This window comes from Pipistrellus hanaki (genome assembly GCF_964339955.1).
Source record: "Pipistrellus hanaki genome assembly, chromosome: 6".
Classification (NCBI taxonomy): Eukaryota; Metazoa; Chordata; class Mammalia; order Chiroptera; family Vespertilionidae; genus Pipistrellus; species Pipistrellus hanaki.
This window is the reverse complement of record NC_140508.1, coordinates 7,187,219-7,206,439: the sequence shown is the minus strand read 5'-3', so window position 1 is coordinate 7,206,439 and position 19,221 is coordinate 7,187,219. Positions and strand designations below refer to the sequence as shown.

Here is a 19,221-nt window from a genome sequence, read left to right as displayed (position 1 = left end):
GATTTTCCTCTCTCCGTCAGCCCATCTATAATGCAGTCCAGGCATTTAAACCAAAACTTCTCTTTTCTAATTTCTTTTTTTAAAAAGAGGAAGTGAGTTCCCAGTTTGCCTGCTTCGTAGAGGAAGCCATAGGTAATCTTGTAGGATGTTAAATTTAGCCTGCGAAAGTGACATGCAGGGGATTCTTAGCGGGAGTCCGAACCCTTATTTTTATCTGGTCCCAGGACTTCTGTTTTCCTTGATGCGGTGTCGCAACAAACGGGTTCCCTCCTGGCAGGGGCTCCGGGCGGGGGGTCCCTGCCCTCCCGTAAGCAAATGCGCTTCCTTAGTGCTAGCTGAGCTGTTCAACTCGCCCTAACTGCCACGCTGGTTACCTGTCAGAGTAACGTAATTCTAACCTGACTTCCAGAAGTAGAGGTCAAAGTCAGATTTCCCTAACGCACAGCTAACTCCTCTTGCACTGAAAAAAAAAAACACCCCAGCACCATTCATGCCAGCTGAGCTAATCGATGATAAAACCACCACACTTAGCCGGGCTGCCCCTCAGCCCTTCGGGATGGGGCGCCCCCCATCGGGAAGACTAGGCTGTGAAAGGTGTGTTTGGTTTGGTTCGGTTTTCAAAGTCCAGATGTGGTTTGAAGTGATGACAATTACTCACCAATGACGTCATACGGGTAGTTTCCGGGCTGCAGGAAGGGAGGTCTTACTGTCGCAGCAGATGTCACAGGCAGACGTCACCGCGCTGCCCGTGCTCAGTCAACACTGAGGACCTCGCAGGTACTGCCGTGGTCTCCGGAGGACGGAGAGGAACGCCGCCGGCTCCCTGGTGCATGCACAATTAGTGAGAGCACGAGAAAATAATTAGCAGTCCCTCCTGTCCCCGGCCAGAGCCTCCGGAGGGCTCCGCCAATACTGCAGCCGGGGCGTGGCGCTCCCCAGGCCGCAGCCCCGGAGGCCTTCCTAGTAGCCAAGGAGGCGGCCTGAGCACTAGCGGGATGGCGGCCCTTTGGGTGGGGGTTTGTGACATTGCAGTGCCTTGCAGATTAGGTGAGCTTTCAATCTCTCTTTAAAAGGGGCGGCGAAGAGGACCCGCAGGCTGCCAGGAGCAACAGCGAAGGGTAGGCACATTCAAAAACAGAAAAACTTTCCAGCAGACAGACATGAAGAGCAGATTGGGAAACTGAGGCAGAGCCCGGGACGAAGGCAGAGATCATGCAGGGGCCATCATCCATCCTGACATACGTTTGCACACAACACATAAGCAACCTCATCTCATGGCACGTGAAATGCAAAGCAGCTATGTTGTGGCTTTTCTTTTGGCCATCCTTAGAGTACGATTAGATACAGCTGGGGGAAACTAGCTGCCAGCTCAGACCACCAGTTTAAGATTTTGAGAATTGCTATTTTTTCCTATGTTCCTACCCAGTCCAGTCCCCCAGCTCTTCGTTTGAATCTGCTACTTAAAAAAAAAAATAAATAAAAAATTCCACCACCGGGGGGGTCTGATTTTAAAATTTCAGACCTCTCTGAGGAAAATCTCCCCTAAAACACGAGGTGCCACACCCTCCTTAATTTGGGGGGAAAGAAGGACTTGGCACGGGGGGGGTGAGTTGATCTCGAAAAGCCTCTGGTCAAAAAGGTAACAATTCAATCCGAGGCTCTATGTCAGCTAGTGGGCAGGACAGAAAATGAGTGATGGCATCCATCTTGTCCCCCATTCATTACCGAGTTATGTTTTCCTTCACTTCCTGCATCACCACCATCACATGCCAGCACACACATGCATGCATGACAGGTACCCTGCTCCAGCTGTGCCTGCACGTCCAGCATGCTGTCATCGGCAGCTTTCTCATGAGACCATGCAGGGCCATGGACTGAGTCAGGGCTCCTCCAAGAAGTGGCTGGGAGGGGCGGGGCAAAGGAGGTGGGGGTCAGGACCAAGTGACTGACACATGTTTGTTCATCTGTTTCTTTTAGAATACTTTCCCTCTAGATGATGGCTTCGGTTTCTCTTCTCCCCCCTCTCGGTTTCTCCTCTTCCCCTTCCCGACTGTCCTATCACCCTTGTTGCATGCTGGGATCGCCCGTTTTAGGAACTTCTAATAAGAATACTATTCTGTTGGGGGCTGAAGGTGGAGGGGAGGAGGGAGGGGGGCGGGGGGCGGAGGGAGGGGGGACTCCACCTAACATCTGAAGATAACGGGGGGGGGGGGGAAATAAAAAACACACAAAAAAATTGAAAAATACAAAATCACAAAAACAAAAATGGGATGAAATTAACTTCAAAAAGTAGTGATATTCAAAGTAGACATTTAGTCCTTAACTGTTCAAAATGTAGTGATATTCAAAGTAGACGTGTAGTCCTTAATTGTTCAAAATGTAGTGTGATATTCAAAATAGACGTGTAGTCCTTAATTCAAAATGTAGTGTGATATCAAAATAGACGTTTACTTCTTAATTGTTCAGTAATGTAGTGTGACATGAAACTAAATACACTCCTTAATTGTTCAGAAATGCAGTGTGGCATCAAAATGGGCATCTATGTAACAAGTGACTGACTCAGTTTACTGTACCAAAAGTTGGCATTTGAGAAGTAGTGACCAGTCCTTACTGAACAACGCCGGCTGCTAGATGCTGCCCTAACCCTGCCCTGCTAACACTTGCCTTCTCTTCTCTCTAACTGATAAATAAAAAACTCTGCATGCCTCAGCAGTCCCTGTCTGTCTTCTGTCTCTCCTTGTCTGTCTTTCCCCATAAAAAGTACAAGAATGGAGGAACCCCCCCCCGCCACCATCCCCGAGGCCCAGGGAGGGGGAGGGGGCCCTTAGGACTTGAACCGAGCCCTCTGCTTCCCACACGGGGCGGAGCCTTGCGCTCCTGGTCCCGCCCAGCGGCCCCGGGCGGAAGCCCGGCCCAGCCCAGCCCGCGGAGCCCCTCCCAGTCTGCCCCCAGCTCCGCCCATGGAGCAGCAGTTGGGGTGCCGCCCCCTCAGCCCGGCGTGCGGCTCCGTCTGCGCGCTAATTGCCGAAGGCGGCGCCCACGGAGTGTTACACCCCAGTGAGGCCGGCTTCCTACTTAGCGGCTCCCACTGATCCACTCCCACCTCCCCGACAGCGCCGAGCGCGTCCTCAGGGGATCCGGGCTTCAGGGCGGGCACGTGCCCATTGCCATCCCGCTACTCAGACCCCAGAACGCGCCCCACACAGCCCGCCCCAACCCCCCGGGGCCTAGGCGCGCCTGAACCCCTGAATAAGGCGGGGGGGGGGGGGGGGCGGGGCCAGACACGTCCTGCCAAGGTGCAGGCCTCTGCGCACCGAGCCCAGCCGGCACCCAGGGCGCAGGAGGCGCTGCGAGTTGCACAAACAGCACACAGGGCCCAGACTCCCAGTCCCCCCGCCCCGCCCCAGCTCCTGGAGTCCCCCAGTGCAGCTCTGGCCCGAACAGCCAGTCACCCCGCCCCCCGACTCTGCGGCGCGGCCCCTCCCTCTGGTGGGGGGCAGGCCTCCGGGCTGGCTGGACGGGAGGGGGGATTCTGGAAAGGGGCCACATGAGCTCATCCTGGAGATGAGAGCCGCCCCTCATATGCAATGGGGAACATAAGACAAAAGACCAGGTTTGGGGGGCAAGCACACCCCCCTCAGCTCCCTGCTCCCCGGCCCCTCCTTCGGCCTCCCCTCCTCCCCCCACTAACCCAGGCGGACTGGCTGCTATTAACACATTTGCGCTTCCCCTTTTCATGTTCTGCCCTCTCCTCCCGAGGGGTCACCACCCCACCCCGACTCCCCCAGGTGAAGGCTTCAAACAGACAATCTCAGGGGATTCTTATAGAAGTTACAGCGGGAGAAATAAGCCCCGCCCCTTCTGCGGGCCTCAGTGTCCCCTCAGTCACCCACCTGCGTCTAATGCACAGCAGGTGTTTGGATTCCAAACCTGCCCCCAAGCCCAGAGGCTGGTTGGGGCCATGGGCCTGGCATGATGCACGCCCCAAGCTAGGGGTCCTTTGCCCTTAAAAACACGCCGGCCCAGCCTCTGGTGAAGGGCAGCTTGGGGAAGACAGCGCTTTCATTGACCTAATGGGGTGCAGGGGGTTGGGGGAGGGCACCCAGAAGCCCTAGGGTGTGGCCTTTGCCAGGGAAGGAGGTCGAGATCATTCCACACTTGGATTTCCCTCCATAAGCCCCGCCCCGCCCCTGGGGCGCGGAGCGCCAGGTGGCACAGGCCCACCTGCGGCAGAGCACACCTGTGTCCTGCCAGCACATCCCGGGGATTCTCAGCAGAGTTAACTCCAAAGGCCATTGTATAGGTCCAAATTAAAGCAACAAGGCTTCTAGCCTGTGTCCCCCTCCCCCCTCCCCTTCCCAGTGCAGAAGCCCCAGGTCACAAAAAGGCTTCTGGGGCAGTCTCAACCCTAGCGCACCACAGGCCCGCGCCAGCAGCCAGTCATTGCTGCTGGCCACAGTGAGACACAATGACCAGTAAACAAGTAAAATCAATCAATACGCCAGTGACCAGGGCTGCAAAAGCCCCGAGGTGGGATTTATAACCCCCTCATTCAGCCCCTGCCCCCGTGGGGAGGAAGCCCCAAGAGGAACCATGAGACTTTCTCCCTGGCCACACCACGGCCCCGCCCCCGCCCCCGCCCCCGCCCCCACAGGGACGCTGACACCGAGGACCTGCTAGTGTGTGCTGGGGGCTTCCAGCGAGCAGGCCCACTGTGAGGGGAGCAGCGCGCAGGGCACAACCTCTGGTACAGTAGGCCTCGGTCACTACCTAGATGCCAGTTTGCTGATGGAGCCCAGGCAGGCGTGGCCTGCAGGCAGAGCTGGGCGGTGGCGCTTTGAGACCACCTTTCCTCGGGACCCTCCACCCCCCTTCAAGAACAGAATACTATCCTTAGCGGAATGTGTGACTAAAACGGGCCCTGTTAGGCACCACGACGCCACGTGACTTCCTTTTTCCTTTTCAATCCCACTGTAGTGAGAAGGCCACCAAGGTGCAGGACATCAAAAACAACCTGAAGGAGGCCATTGAAGTATGTGCTCAGTTCTTTCTCATTCGGTTAGCCCCCCCACCACACAGTGCTGCCCCTGACCGCCTGCTAAATCCCTTTCAGACCATTGTGGCCGCCATGAGCAACCTGGTGCCGCCCGTGGAGCTGGCCAACCCTGAGAACCAGTTCCGCGTGGACTACATTCTGAGTGTGATGAACAAGCCTGACTTTGATTTCCCTCCCGTAAGCTCCGCCCCGCCCCGCAGGGCCCCTCCTCTCCCCACCCCACCCCTCGGTGCCCAGAGCTCTAGGTGGCACAGGCCCACCTGTGGCAGAGCACACCTGTGTCCTGCCCAACACATCCCAGTGATTCTTAGGAGAGAGTTAATTCCATAAGATCCTTAATATTTAAAAACAAAAAAACAACTGCCCTGGCCAGTTTGGCACAGTGGCTAGAGCCTCGGCCTGCATACTGAAAGGTCCCGGTTCATTCCGGCCAAGGGCACATGCCCGGGTCGCGGGCTTCATCCCCTTTAGGGGGCGTGCAGGAGGCAGCCGATCAATGACCCTCTCTCATCATTGATGCTTTATCTCTCTCCCTTTCTCTCAGAAATCAATACAAATGTATTTAAAAAAAAATAAAAACAAAAAACCACTAAGAATCACTAGGGCCTGGCTCAAGATGGGTGAGCGAAAGCCTGTCACCCCTTGCAAATCTCAGCTCTCCCGTGCCCACAAGTGCGCGTCACGCTAAGGGTGTGCGCCAGCAAAAGCCAGGAGTTGTCACCCTTCGCCCCTCGCACCCAGAGCCCTGCTGCAGCCCGGGCGGCCCCCTGACGCCTCTCCCTGCCCGCAGGAATTCTACGAGCACGCCAAGGCTCTGTGGGAGGACGAGGGCGTCCGCGCCTGCTATGAGCGCTCCAACGAGTACCAGCTGATCGACTGTGCCCAGTAGTAAGTGACCTCGCCCGGCAGCACCACACGGCACACACTGAGGCCGCATCCACACCAAGCCACACGGCACACACTGAGGCCGCAGTCCACACCAAGCCACTTGTAAACGGGGGCCATTCACTCCCTCTCAAAGCCCTTATTGCCCTTTTTAGTGCAGTGACATTATTTTACATAAATAATTAATGTCTGTTAGCCAAAAATGGTCACTATCAGCAATAAGGTGACATTTATAATTAATTAGCTTAAAGTAATTAATTGGCTTGATCTCCAGGCAGTAGATAGACAGGGCAGCTCTCATACTTGGAATAATGTAAAAATATTTTACTTATTGTAATTTAAATACATGCAAAAAGATGCCGCCACCCCCCTTCCGCCCGCCCCCCTCCTTGGCAGCTGATAATTGCTTTGCCAAGGGTTTACTAGACAAGCAAGTTTGTATGTTTTCACAGCAGACAGAAAAACAGCCCCATCTGGGCCAGTCCTTGCGACCCCCACCCCTTCTTCAACAAAGCCCCTGATTTTCTAAAAAGTTTGAACTAAAAGCTGGAAGTGCTAATTATAGTAACGAAAAACAAATGGAAATCCTGGAATTGTTTCTGCTTGGGCCCTGGATCCAAGTCAGAGGACAGGTACAGGCCGGAGGCGGGGCGGCCTCCTTAATAGCAGTTTAGGCTGCTTTGTAGTCGTTTTTTAATCTTCCACCATCTTAGTGTTTTTCTTTTGTTTTCTTGGTTCTTTATTGTTGAAAGTTTACGGATGTCTCCTTTTCCCCCATTGGCCTCTCCCCGCCCACTCAAAAGTTTTTCTTAATGCAACATTCAGTGACTCCTGCAACTTCAGATGGAAGTGGCAAACACCCCCAGTTTATGAAAAGTTTTAAGAAACTTGGGGAAAAAGAGGACATAGCTTATAAAATGTCTTCCCTGGAGGAGGACTCCGAGGCCCTGGCTAGCACTGACCACTGAGCTGCTGCTCCCCTGCCTCGGTGCTCATTTTAAAAAGTGGAGGTAGCGGGGCCTTCCCATGTCTGAAGCCGCCTATTTTTATTTGTTGAGCTGGGGTTTGGGCTGGCCCAGCTCCAGCTGTCTCTCTCGCAAGATTTGGTGCTGTTGAGCTATTTATAGAACTGTGGTTCTGTTGCCATGGCAATACGCTGGAGGCCAGGGCGGCGGGGGAGCTATTTCTGGCCTGGTGCTGTAATGTAAGCCTGATTGGGCAAGTTAGTGTGTCCTCCGAGCCAGACTAACTCTAACCTGGTGAAAAGGAAGGGGAAGACTTAGAGAACTTCTTTAAATAGACTTTCCCCTTTCGCACTTCGTTTTCTGATCAGCCACTTAGAGCAATCCCAACGCCCCCCACCCGACTCCCCCCAAAAAACACACAAAACACTGGGTTAACTAAACACTAATTAAGTTAATCCAGTCTTCCAGAAGTTACTTTTCCTAATGGTGTTTCCGGTCCAGCAACACCAAAGCACCAAGTTCAGCTGGGGGAGAGGAGGTGCTCCCCATGGGACTCCCTGAGACCCCAACCCCAGCCTCTTTTGTTCTTTCATTATCGAGGTTCTTAAAGGCAGAAGGAAGGGGTTCCCCTCTGAGTAACTCAAACAGCTCACTTCCATTAGAATTTTCAAGTTACCCGCTAATTTAGTCCAAGCCAAACAATTTTACATTTAAAATGTAAATTTCTATTTACTTAGACATTATCAAAGGCACACAATCTGATAGGCCTGACTTCAGACTGCAGCTGTAGTGTCCCCTATTCCTGAGGGGTCACCACCCCCACCCTCTGACTCTGAGCAGCAGAGCAAATGCAATTTAAGATAATTTGGAAATATTGGGCACATTGGCATGACGCTCAACTGCCCCCGTGTCTTCCTTCCCCTCCCAGCTTCCTGGACAAGATTGATGTCATCAAGCAGGACGACTATGTCCCCAGCGACCAGGTACACACGTTCTCCAGCTTTTACGAGTTTTGCTCTAGATTGGCGGTTTTTAACATTTCGGTCGATTTTGGGGAGACCCATTGACCTCGGTTATGTTGTAGGACCTGCTTCGCTGCCGTGTCCTGACTTCTGGAATCTTTGAGACCAAGTTCCAGGTGGACAAAGTCAACTTCCAGTAAGTGAAGGGGTCCCGTTAGGAAGCGGAGATAACGGGGTCTAGGTGTTCCCCTGGGAGGCCCCGGGGCGTAACCGGCGTCCTTTCCCTTCCAGCATGTTTGACGTTGGTGGCCAGCGCGACGAGCGCCGCAAGTGGATCCAGTGCTTCAACGGTAAGGACGCTTCTCTCCGTCTGAGTTCTGTCTGCCTCTGTAACGGTGAGGGATCCTTCTGCTTCTGACACGTTTTGCCTTGCTTTCTTGCGCTGAAGATGTGACTGCCATCATCTTCGTGGTGGCCAGCAGCAGCTACAACATGGTCATTCGTGAGGACAACCAGACCAACCGTCTGCAGGAGGCTCTGAACCTCTTCAAGAGCATCTGGAACAACAGGTGGGTGGAGCGGCCCTCCTCGGACTGAGTCCGGCCCTGCATTTCCCCCGCGTTAGAGCAGAATCTTGTCCAAGTCCTGGTGAGAGCATCTCAAGCCCCTTGAAGGAGAAATCTCTTCTCCTGGGCTCTAACCCTGCTCCCCTCTCTGCTAGATGGCTGCGCACCATCTCTGTGATTCTGTTCCTCAACAAGCAAGACCTGCTTGCTGAGAAAGTCCTCGCTGGAAAATCCAAGATTGAGGACTACTTTCCGGAATTTGCTCGCTACACTACTCCTGAGGATGGTACGTAGGACCTTCTCCAGTTAATCGGCATGTGAGTTTCCATATGCAATCATGTGTCCATAACAAAATATTTATGTTCTTCCTAGCTACTCCCGAGCCTGGCGAGGACCCCCGCGTGACCCGGGCCAAGTACTTCATCCGCGATGAGTTCCTGGTGAGTAGACTGTCTTCACGTCTCTCTCTGGTTGCTTTTGATTCTCGAGGATGGAAATTAACTTAATTCCACACTTGGAGATTAAACCATCCAGTACTTCCATTTCATCTCATGGGTTGCCCTGTGAATTTTAGCTTTTGTGCCCCTGGACTTGGGTTTGTTTTCATTAACGTTAGTAGCTGGTCAGGCGTCCTGGGGGGCGGGGCGGGGCGGGTTTGTGCAGAGGCGGTGCTAACCGAGCGTCCCTGTCTGTGCCGCAGAGAATCAGCACTGCGAGTGGAGATGGGCGCCACTACTGCTACCCCCACTTCACCTGCGCCGTGGACACCGAGAACATCCGCCGCGTGTTCAACGACTGCCGCGACATCATCCAGCGCATGCACCTCCGCCAGTACGAGCTGCTCTAAGAGGGGAACCCGACTTAATTACAGCCTTAAGCACAATTAATTAACATGAAATACACGCAGTTAATCACCCACCATAGGGCATGATTAACAAAGCAACCTTCCCTTTTCCCCTTGAGTGATTACAAACCCCTCTTCCCTTTCAGCTTGCTTAAATATTCCAAATTTAGAAAGCTTAAGGCGGCCTTCAGATAAAGATAAATAAAAAAAAAAAGGCCAAAACAGTTCCCTCTCTCTTTAAGTAACTAAAATTAAAAGCAGCAAACAGAAATAAAAGAAATGAATTCAATATTGTCTTGTGCAGCATTAAAAAATCAATAAAAATTTAAAAATTGCACTTTGGGACTCCTTTGACTTATTTGCGGTTTCGAGCAAATGCCGTTGTTCACGGTGGTGGTGGTGATAAAAAGGTGGGAGGCCCCACGGTTATAAGTGGGGGAGGGAGGAGAGGGAAGAGGGAGCCTACAGAAAACCACATATAATAAAATGTGAATGGGGGTGGGGACTGCATAAAAATCCGTAACAAAGGGTTAATTTCCCTGATAAGCAAAAAGCTCTTAAGAATTAATAAGCTAACCCATCACAAAAATGAGCAAAGTACATGAACAAGCAGTTTACTTAAGAAATACACAAATAAGACGGGGGAGCCAGGGAACCTCAGTCATAAGTGAAACGTGTGCCATTGCTGGGCGGGCGGTTGTCCATCCTCAGGCCGGTGGGCTGGTGCTGGACCGAAGGTCCCCTCGGGATCCCTAGTGCTCCTCCCCAGGATCATCCCGTAAGCATGTGGTCACCGCGGCGTGATTTCCCAGGTGGTGGGAGCCACAGCAACAAGCACTGCAGCTGAGACCGCCCCCAGGGTCAGCCATCAACTGTTGCACATTTCTGAAACTGGCCTAATGGAACATTAACGGAGTCAACTCCGCAATTCAGGCCAAAATCCATTTCCTTTTTCCCAAATCAAATGAATCCCAACCAAATCAAGCATTAAACATCAAGCAAAATGAACCCCTAGGAGGGTGCAAAAAGTACCAAACACCATTTCCATAAATCTTCTCAAAGCTTCCTATGAAATATGCAGTCCACATAAAAATTGTGTGCTTGCCCAAATACCCTCCCTTGCTGGTCTGATCTCGGCCCCAACGGCCCTCCCCTGCCGTCCTGGTTGCCCCCAATGGCCCTCCCTGCTGGTCTGGTTGTGCCCCCTTACTGCCCTCTCCTGCTTTCCTGGTCGCCCCAAACGGCCCTCCCCTGCCATCCTGGTCACCCCCAATGGCCCTCCCCTGCTGGCCTGGTAGCCCCCAATGGCCCTCCCCTGCTGGTCTGATCTCGCCCCTAATGGCCCTCCTCTGCCGGCCTGGTTGCGTCCCCTAACTGCCCTCCCCAATGGCCTGGTCGCCCCCAACAGCCCTCCCCTGCCATCCTGGTCGCCCCCAATGGCCCTCCCCTGCTGATCTGATCTCGCCCTTAATAGCCCTCCTCTGCCGGCCTGGTTGCGCCCCCTAAATGCCCTCCCCAATGACCTTGTTGCCCCCAATGGCCCTCCCCTGCTGGCCTGGTTGCCCCCAATGGCCCTCCCCTGCTGGTCTAATCTCACCCCCAACGGCCCTCCCCTGCCATCCTGGTCACTCCCAACGGCCCTCCCCTGCCATCCTGGTCGCCCCCAACGGCCCTCCCCTGCCGGCCTGGTCGCCCCCAACTGCCCTCCCCTGCCGGCCTGGTCGCCCCCAACTGCCCTCCCCTGCTGGCCTGGTTGCCCCCAATGGCCCTCCCCTGCCATCCTGGTTGCCCCCAACTGCCCTCCCCTGCTGGCCTGGTTGCCCCCAATGGCCCTCCCTGCTGATCTGATCTCGCCCTTAATAGCCCTCCTCTGCCGGCCTGGTTGCGCCCCCTAAATGCCCTCCCCAATGACCTTGTTGCCCCCAATGGCCCTCCCCTGCTGGCCTGGTTGCCCCCAATGGCCCTCCCCTGCTGGCCTGGTCGCCCCCAACGGCCCTCCCCTGCCATCCTGGTTGCCCCCAACTGCCCTCCCCTGCTGGCCTGGTTGCCCCCAATGGCCCTCCCCTGCTGGTCTAATCTCACCCCCAACGGCCCTCCCCTGCCATCCTGGTCACTCCCAACGGCCCTCCCCTGCCATCCTGGTCGCCCCCAACGGCCCTCCCCTGCCGGCCTGGTCGCCCCCAACTGCCCTCCCCTGCCGGCCTGGTCGCCCCCAACTGCCCTCCCCTGCTGGCCTGGTTGCCCCCAATGGCCCTCCCCTGCTGGTCTAATCTCGCCCCCAACGGCCCTCCCCTGCCATCCAGGTCGCCCCCAATGGCCCTCCCCTGCTGGCCTGGTCACCCCCAACGGCCCTCCCCTGCCGTCCTGGTCGTCCTCAATGGTCCTCCCCTGCTGGCCTGGTTGCCCCCAATGGCCCTCCCCTGCTGGTCTAATCTCGCCCCCAACAGCCCTCCCCTGCCATCCTGGTCACTCCCAATGGCCCTCCCCTGCCATCCTGGTTGCCCCCCATGGCCCTCCTCTGCCAGCCTGGTTGTGCCCCCTAACTGCCCTCCCCAACGGCCTTGTTGCCCCCAACTGCCATCCCCTGCCATCCTGGTTGCCCTCAATGGCCTCTCCTGCTGGCCTGGTTGCCCCCAATGGCCCTCCCGTGCTGGCCTGGTTGCCCCCATTGGCCCTCCCCTGCTCGTCTAATCTCGGCCCCAACGGCCCCCCCCTGCCGTCCTGGTCGCCCCCAACGGCCCTCCCCTACCAGCCTGGTCGCCCCCAATGGCCTCTCCTGCCAGTCTGGTTGCCCCCAATGGCCCTCCCTGCCGGTCTGATCTCGCTCCTAATGGCCCTCCTCTGCCTGCCTGGATGCGCCCCCTAACTGCCCTCTCCTGCTGGCCTGGTCGCCCTCAATGGCCCTCCCGTGCTGGCCTGGTTGCCCCCAATGGCCCTCCCCTGCCGTCCTGGTTCCCTCAATTGCCCTCCCCTGCTGCCCTGATCTCGCCCCTAATGGCATGCCTCTGCCGGCCTGGTTGCCTCCAACGGCTCTCCCCTGCCACCCTGGTAGCCCTCAATGACTCTCCCCTTACTGGTCTGGTTGCCTCTAATGGCCCTCCCCTGCTGGTCTAATCTCGTCCCCAATGGCCCTCCCCTGCCAGCCTTGTTGCCCCCAACTGCCTTTCCCTGCTGGTCTGATCTCGCCCCCAACTCCCCTCCCCTCCTGGTCTGATCTTGCCCCAAACTGCCCTCCCCTGCTGGCCTGGTCACCCCCAAATGTCCTCCCCTGCTGGTCTGGTCGCCCCCAACTGCTCTCCCCTGCTGGTCTGATCTCACCCCCAAATGCCCTCCCCTGCCAGCCTGGTTGCCCCCAACAGCCCTGCTCTACAGACCTGGTCATCCCCAACTGCCCTCTCTTGTTGGCCTGACCACCCCTAACCACCTGCCAGCCTGACCTTGCCCCTAACTGCTTCTGCCTCAGCCCCCACCAACATGGTTTTGTCTGGAAGGAATTCAGATGTCCGGAAGATAGCCAGTTGACCTGGCCTAATTTGCATATTACCCTTTTATTAGAATAGATGCCCTCTTCCACCTCTGCCCATCCCCCTGTACCCTGTAATCATCACACTGTTGTATGTGTCCATGAGTTTACAAAGCAACATGTGTTTATAAAAGTAACAATCTACGCCACAATTAATTAAGGTGCAGAGGCCAATTATTATAAACAAATATTAATTGACCTTTTTAAAATTATTTTTTTACTAGAGGCCTGCTGCATGGATTCCTACACTGGTGGAGGCGTGGCCTGCGGGGATCGGCCCAGCTGTGGGAATATCACTCATCGCAGTCAGGCAAGTGGTGCTCCCACTGTGGGAGTGCACTGACCACCAGGGGGCAGCTCCTGCATTGAGCATCTGCCCCCTGGTGGTCAGTATGCATCACAGCGACTGGTCAACTGGTCATTCTGGTCATTCTGCTGTTTGGTCTCTGGGCTTTTAAATATATAGACTAGAGGCCTGGTGCCTGAAATTCATGCACAGGTAGGGACCCTACACCTGGCTGGTGACCAGGGTCAATCAAGGCCCTTTGGCTGCCGGCTGGGGCCTTCCTTCATTTTGCGCCACACCCTGGTGGTCAGCACATGTCATAGTGAGTGATCCAACTTCTGCTCTCCTGGTCGAACTCCTGAGGGGGTACTTTGCATATTAGCCATATATATAATTCTTTATTGTAGACAGTATTATATATGCCCTCCTTTAACCTCCTCCCACCCAACCCCCCCCTTCCTCCCCCCACCCCCGCCGCCGCCCCCAGGACCTCACTCCCACACTGTCTGTGTCCATGGGTCATGGATACAAGGTCCTTGGTTGGTTACCTTCCCTCCCTTACCTTTCCTCTGAGATTCCACACCCTGTTCCATGTCTCTGGATCCACACTGTTTATTGATTTATTTTGTTATTTATTTTTCACATATGAGTGTGATCATGGGATACTTGTCTTTCTATGACTGACTTATTTTACTCAACATGATACTCTCCAGATCCCTCCATGCTGTCTCAAAAGGTAAGAGAGTCTTCTTTGTTACTGCTGCATAGTATTCCATGGTATGGATGTACCACAGCTTTTTTATCCACTCATCTACTGATGGGCCCTTGGGCTGTTTCCAGATCTTAGTTATTGTAAACTGTGCTGCTATGAACATCAGCATGCATATATCCATTCTGATTGGTGCTTTGGAATTCTTAGGTTATATTTCTAGAAGTGGGATCACTAGGTCCAATGGCAGACCCATATTTCACTTTTTGAGGAAACTCCATACCATTTTCCATAATAGCTGTACCAGTCTGCATTCCCATTAGCCCTGTACCAGAGTTCCCTTTTCTCTACAGCACTTGTCACCAGCTCTTGTCATTTGTTGATTTGTTGATGATAACCATTCTGACAGGTGTGAGATGATACCTCCTTGTCATTTTAATTTGCATCTTGATGATGATGATCAGGGTCAGGGACATTGAGCATTTTTTCATGTCTCTTGGCCATCTGTACTGGTATATCCTCTTTTGAGAAGTGTCTGTTTAGGTCCTTTGCCCATTTTTTGATTGGATTGTTTATTTTCCTTCTGCTAAGTTGTATGAATTCCTTATATATTCTGGATATTAACTCTTTATCAAATGTATCATTGCCAAATACGTTGTCCCATACAGTGGGCTTCCTCTTCGTTTTGTTGATGGTTCTTTGCTGTACAGAAGCTTTTTATTTTGATGTAGTCCCATTTGTTTTTCTCTCCTTAATTTCCATTGTACTAGGAGATATATCAATAAAGATATTGCTATGATATGAGTCTGATATTTTGCTGCCTATACATTCTTCTAAGATTTTTACGGTTTCCCATCTTACATTCAAGTTCTTCAGCCATTTTGCGTTTATTTTTGTGTATGGTGTAAGTTGGTGGTCTGGTATCATTTTTTTGGTTCAATTTTCTCAACACCACTTATTGAAGAGACTGTCTTGACTCCATTGTATGCTCTTGCCCTCTTTGTCACATATTAATTGACCATAATAGCTTGGGTCTACTTCTGGGTTCTCTGTTTGGTTCCATTCGTCTGTGTGTCTGTTCTTGTGCCAGTACCAGGCAGTTTTGAGAACAGTGGCTTTGTAATATAGTTTGATATTTGGTATTGTGATCCCTCCAACTTTGTTGTTCTTTCTCAAAATTGCTGTGAATATCCGAGGTCTTTTTTTGTTGTTGTTCCATATGAATTTTTGGAGAGTTCTTTCTAGGTCTGTGAAATATTCCATTGGTATTTTAATGAGGAGTGCATTGAATCTATAGGTTGCTTTGGGTAGTATGGTCATTTTAATTATGGTGTTTCTACTAATTTATGAACACAGTATATTCTTCCATCTGTCTTCCTCTATCTCTTTTTTTAATTTCTTTAATTTTCTGAGTACAGGCCTTTTATTTCCTTAGTTAAATTTATGTCTAAGGCTGAAACCGGTTTGGCTCAGTGGATAGAGCATCGGTCTGCAGACTGAAAGGTCCCAGGTTCAATTCTGGTCAAGGGCATGTACATTGGTTGTGAGCACATCCCCATTAGGGGGTGTGCAAGAGGCAGCTGGTCAATGTTTCTCTCTCATTGATGTTTCTAGCTCTCTATCCTTCTCCCTTCCTCTCTGTAAAAAATCAATAAAATATATTTTAAAAAATGTATGTCTAAGTATCTTAATTTTTTTTGTTGCTATGGTAAATGGGATTGTTTTTTAGTTTCTCTTTATGTGAGTTCATTATTGGTGTATAAAAAAAGCCATAAATTTCTGGGTGTCAATTTTGTATCCTGCTACATTGCTGAATTCATTTATTAACCTTGTAGTTTCTTGATGGAGTCTTTAGGTTTTTTTATGTACAATATCATGTCATCAGTAAATAATGATGATTCTACTTCTTCTTTTCCAATTCTATGCCTTTTATTTTTTCTTCTTGTCTGATCGCTATGGCTAGGACTTCTAGTACTATGTCCAACAGGAGTGGTGAAAGTGGGCATCCCTGTCTTAGGTAAAATGGTTTTAGTTTTTGCTCAGGTTTGTCATATGGCCTTTATCATATTGAGATATGCTCCCTCTATTCCCACTTTTCTGAGAGGTTTTTTTTTTCTTCAGAAGTAGGTTTTAGATTTTGTCAAACACTTTTTCTGCATCTATCAATATGACCATGTGATTTTTGTATTTCAGTTTGTTTATGTGATGTATCACGTTTATTGATTTGTGAATATTGTACCAGCCTTGCATGTCTGGAATAAATCTCACTTGGTCATGGTATAAGATCTTTTTGATATATTATTAGATCAAATTTGCTAATATTTTGTTGAGGATTTTAGCATCTATATTGGTCTTCAATTCTCTTTCTTTGTAGTGTCTTTATCTGGTTTTGGAATTAGGAAAATGCTGGCCTCATAAAAAGACTTTGAAAATGTTCTTTCCTATTGGATCTTTTGAAATAGTCTGAGGAGTATACTAGTGGGTGTCCGTTTTCCTTAAATGTTTGGTAAAATACCCCTCAGAAGCTGTCCTGACCTGGACTTTTGTTTGCTGGGAGTTTTGTGATTACTGCTTTATTTCATCAGTTGTTATTGGCCTATCCAGGTTTTTTTTATTCTTCCTGTTTCCGTTTTGGGAGATTGTATTTTTCTAGGATTTGTCTATTTCATCTACATTGTCCAGTTGGTGTATAGTTGTTTATAGTATTTCCTTACAATCCTTTGTATATTTGTGGTGCCAGTGTTTACTCCTCCACTTTTGTTTCTGATTTTATTTATTTGGATCATTTCTGTTTCTTGATGAGATTGGCTAATGGTTCATTAGTTTTGTTTATCTTGTCAAAGGACCAGCTCTTCGTTTCATAATTTCTGCTATGATTTTTATTATTTCCTTCCTTCTGCTCACTCTGGACTTTTCTTGTTGTTCTCCTTCTAGTTTTTTAAGTTCTAGGGTTAAATAGTTTATTGCTGATTTTTCTTCTTTTTAAGGTATGCCTGTAGTGCTATGAAGTTCCCTCTCAGGAATGTTTTTCATGTGTCCCAGAGATTTTGGATTGTTGTGTGTTCATTTTCATTTGTCTCCAGGAAGTTTTTGATTTGTTTCTTCATCTTGTTGGTAACCCATCCATTGTTTAATAAAATGCTATTTAGCTTCCATGCATTTGGATATTTTTTTATTTTAGTTGATTTCTAATTTCATTCCAGTGTTATCTGAGAAGATGCTTGATATTATTTCAATCTTCTTTAATTAGAGGAACTTGTTTTGTGTCCTAACACGTGGTGTATGTTTGTGAATGATCCATGTACACTTGAGAAGAATGTATATTCTGCTTCCTTGGGGTGAAACGTTCTATAAATGTCAATTAAATCTATCTGATCCAGTGTGTCCCTTAGAGTTACTGTTTCCTTGTAAGTTTTTGTCTAGAAGATCAAGCCAGTGACATCAGCAGGGTGTTAAAGCCCCATAATATAACTGTATTGCTATCTATCTCTCCCTTAAAGTCCTCTAGAAGTTTTTTTTTTTGTTTTTTTTTTTTAATATATATTTAGGTGGTCCTAATTTAGGTGTATATATGTTTACCAGAGTTATATACTCTTGTTTGATTGATCCCTTTAGTGTTATGTGGTGACTTTTGTTATCTCCTATGATGACCTTCATTTTGAAGTCTATTTTGTCATACATGAGTATTGCTGCTCCAGCTTTTTTTTCTTTTCCTTTTGCAGAGAAAGGTCTTTTTTTTTCTTCTTTCTATTTCTTCACCCCCATTCTGTGAATCTTTTGGTCTGTGGTGGGTCTCTTGTAGACAGCATATTGTTGGGTCATGTTTTCCTAGCTATTCATCTGCCATTTGATTGGAGCACTAATCCATTCATATTTAAGGTTATTATTGATAGATACTTATTTATAGCCACTTTAATTCTGTAAGCTTAGGTTTCTCTCTTTATTTCTTCTTTTCAAACCAGCATTCCCTTTAGCATTTCTTGTAATGTTGGCTTGGTGATTATATATTCCTTTAGCCTTTTCTTGTCTGGGAAGCTTTTTATTTGACTGTCTATTTTGAATGATTGCCTGGTTGGATATAGTAATCTTGGTTTCAGATCCCTGCTTTCCATTACCTTGAATATTTCATGCCATTCCCTTCTGGCCTGTAGAATTTCTTATGAGAAATCAGGTGTCAGCCTTATTGGAGTTCCTTTGTAGGTAACAGTTTGCTTTTCTCTTGCTGCCTTTAAGATTCTCTCTTCGTCTCTAATTTTTGGCATTTTAATTATTATGTGTCTGGGTGTGGGACTGTTTTGGTTCTTCTTGCTTTGGGTTCTTTGTGTCTCCTGGATTTGTGTGACTTTTTTCCTTTACCAGTTTAGGGAAGTTTTCTGCCAATATTTCTTCAAACATGTTCCCTAGCCCTCTCTCCCTTTCTGCCTCTTCTGGCAAACCTGCTATTCGAATATTTTTCTGTTTCATATTGTTCCACTGCTCTCTTAAGTTGTTCTCTTGTGGGTTTTTTTTTTTTTTTTTTTTTTTTTTTTTTTTTTTTTGTGTGTGTGTGTGTTTTTTTAAACTGTGTTTTCTTTTTGGTTCCCTGATTGAATGATATTTTCAACCCTGTCTTCTAATTCACTGATTCTTTCTTCAGCTTCCCCTAATCTTCTGTGTATTCCATCCAATGTATTCTTTATTTGTGCTGTCATTCTGTATTTCTGTTTTTATAATTACTATATCTTTACTCACACTGTTGAGCATCGTTACCATAATTATTCTTAACTCTGTATCAGATAAATTTCTTATGTCCATATCATTTATCTCTTCTTCTGGAGAACTCTCTTGTTCTTTTATTTGTGGGTTCTTTGCTTCCTCATTTTGGCTGCCAGTCTCTTTATAGTCTTAATTTTCTGCCTTTGGTTATCAGGATTCTTCAGTGAGTCTTTTCTGCATTTTTGTTGTAATTCAATTTGGTCCTGGGAGCATCCACTAACTCCCCCGCCATTTTTAATTTGGGAGCTGCCGACACCCATGGGTCAATCAACTGCATTCTCCATCTCAGAAGTCTAGTCATTGATCTTTTAGAGAAATAATAATAATAATAATAATAATAGTAATAAAGTGACTAAGTCCCTGGATGAGGCCTAATGTAAGGAATGCCTAGAAATGGGCAGAATTTTTACCCACTTTCAGCTTTTTTTAAAATATGGGCAAAATTACATAAAAATAAATGTCCTTCTTTGTCAAATGACATTCTGTTACCATAATGTGTGTTTTCTTGGACATTTTTAGTCATTTTATAATTCAACAAATGGAGAGATCCTTAATCACTGCCAGTACTAGGAGTACTGCTTTCATGGGTTTATACTGGATTAGGGGAGATACACATTTACCAAATAAATAATCAAAAGAATGATATATGATGACAAGGTGCCTAAGCTCA

The 19,221-nt window shown here is 49.3% G+C and overlaps 1 protein-coding gene and 1 long non-coding RNA gene across 8 annotated transcripts in view; one reads left to right on the top strand and one right to left on the bottom strand.

The window, feature by feature from the left end:
- GNAS (GNAS complex locus) overlaps nucleotides 1-9,615 on the top strand; it is a 54,840-nt gene extending 45,225 nt beyond the window's left edge. For 3 of the 7 annotated variants that reach the window (XM_084888015.1, XM_084888009.1, XM_084888012.1), the window contains exons 3-13: nucleotides 1,074-1,118; nucleotides 4,978-5,032; nucleotides 5,114-5,233; nucleotides 5,847-5,944; nucleotides 7,835-7,889; nucleotides 7,991-8,064; nucleotides 8,160-8,218; nucleotides 8,317-8,437; nucleotides 8,590-8,720; nucleotides 8,807-8,874; nucleotides 9,135-9,615. In XM_084888015.1, the coding sequence (XP_084744141.1) occupies nucleotides 1,074-1,118; nucleotides 4,978-5,032; nucleotides 5,114-5,233; nucleotides 5,847-5,944; nucleotides 7,835-7,889; nucleotides 7,991-8,064; nucleotides 8,160-8,218; nucleotides 8,317-8,437; nucleotides 8,590-8,720; nucleotides 8,807-8,874; nucleotides 9,135-9,281 (973 nt within the window). In that variant the 3' untranslated portion in view covers nucleotides 9,282-9,615. Of the gene's footprint in view, nucleotides 1-1,073; nucleotides 1,119-4,974; nucleotides 5,033-5,113; nucleotides 5,234-5,846; nucleotides 5,945-7,834; nucleotides 7,890-7,990; nucleotides 8,065-8,159; nucleotides 8,219-8,316; nucleotides 8,438-8,589; nucleotides 8,721-8,806; nucleotides 8,875-9,134 lie in introns of all 7 variants that reach the window. The other 4 variants (XM_084888011.1, XM_084888014.1, XM_084888010.1 and 1 more) reach the window with 2 other exon arrangements.
- On the bottom strand, nucleotides 2,011-4,968 carry LOC311624593. Its single transcript, XR_014795344.1, has 2 exons — nucleotides 2,325-4,968; nucleotides 2,011-2,280 (listed from the first exon to the last, which is right to left on the bottom strand). It is a non-coding gene; the product is annotated as an uncharacterized lncRNA (long non-coding RNA).
- Nucleotides 9,616-19,221: the final 9,606 nt, after the last annotated feature.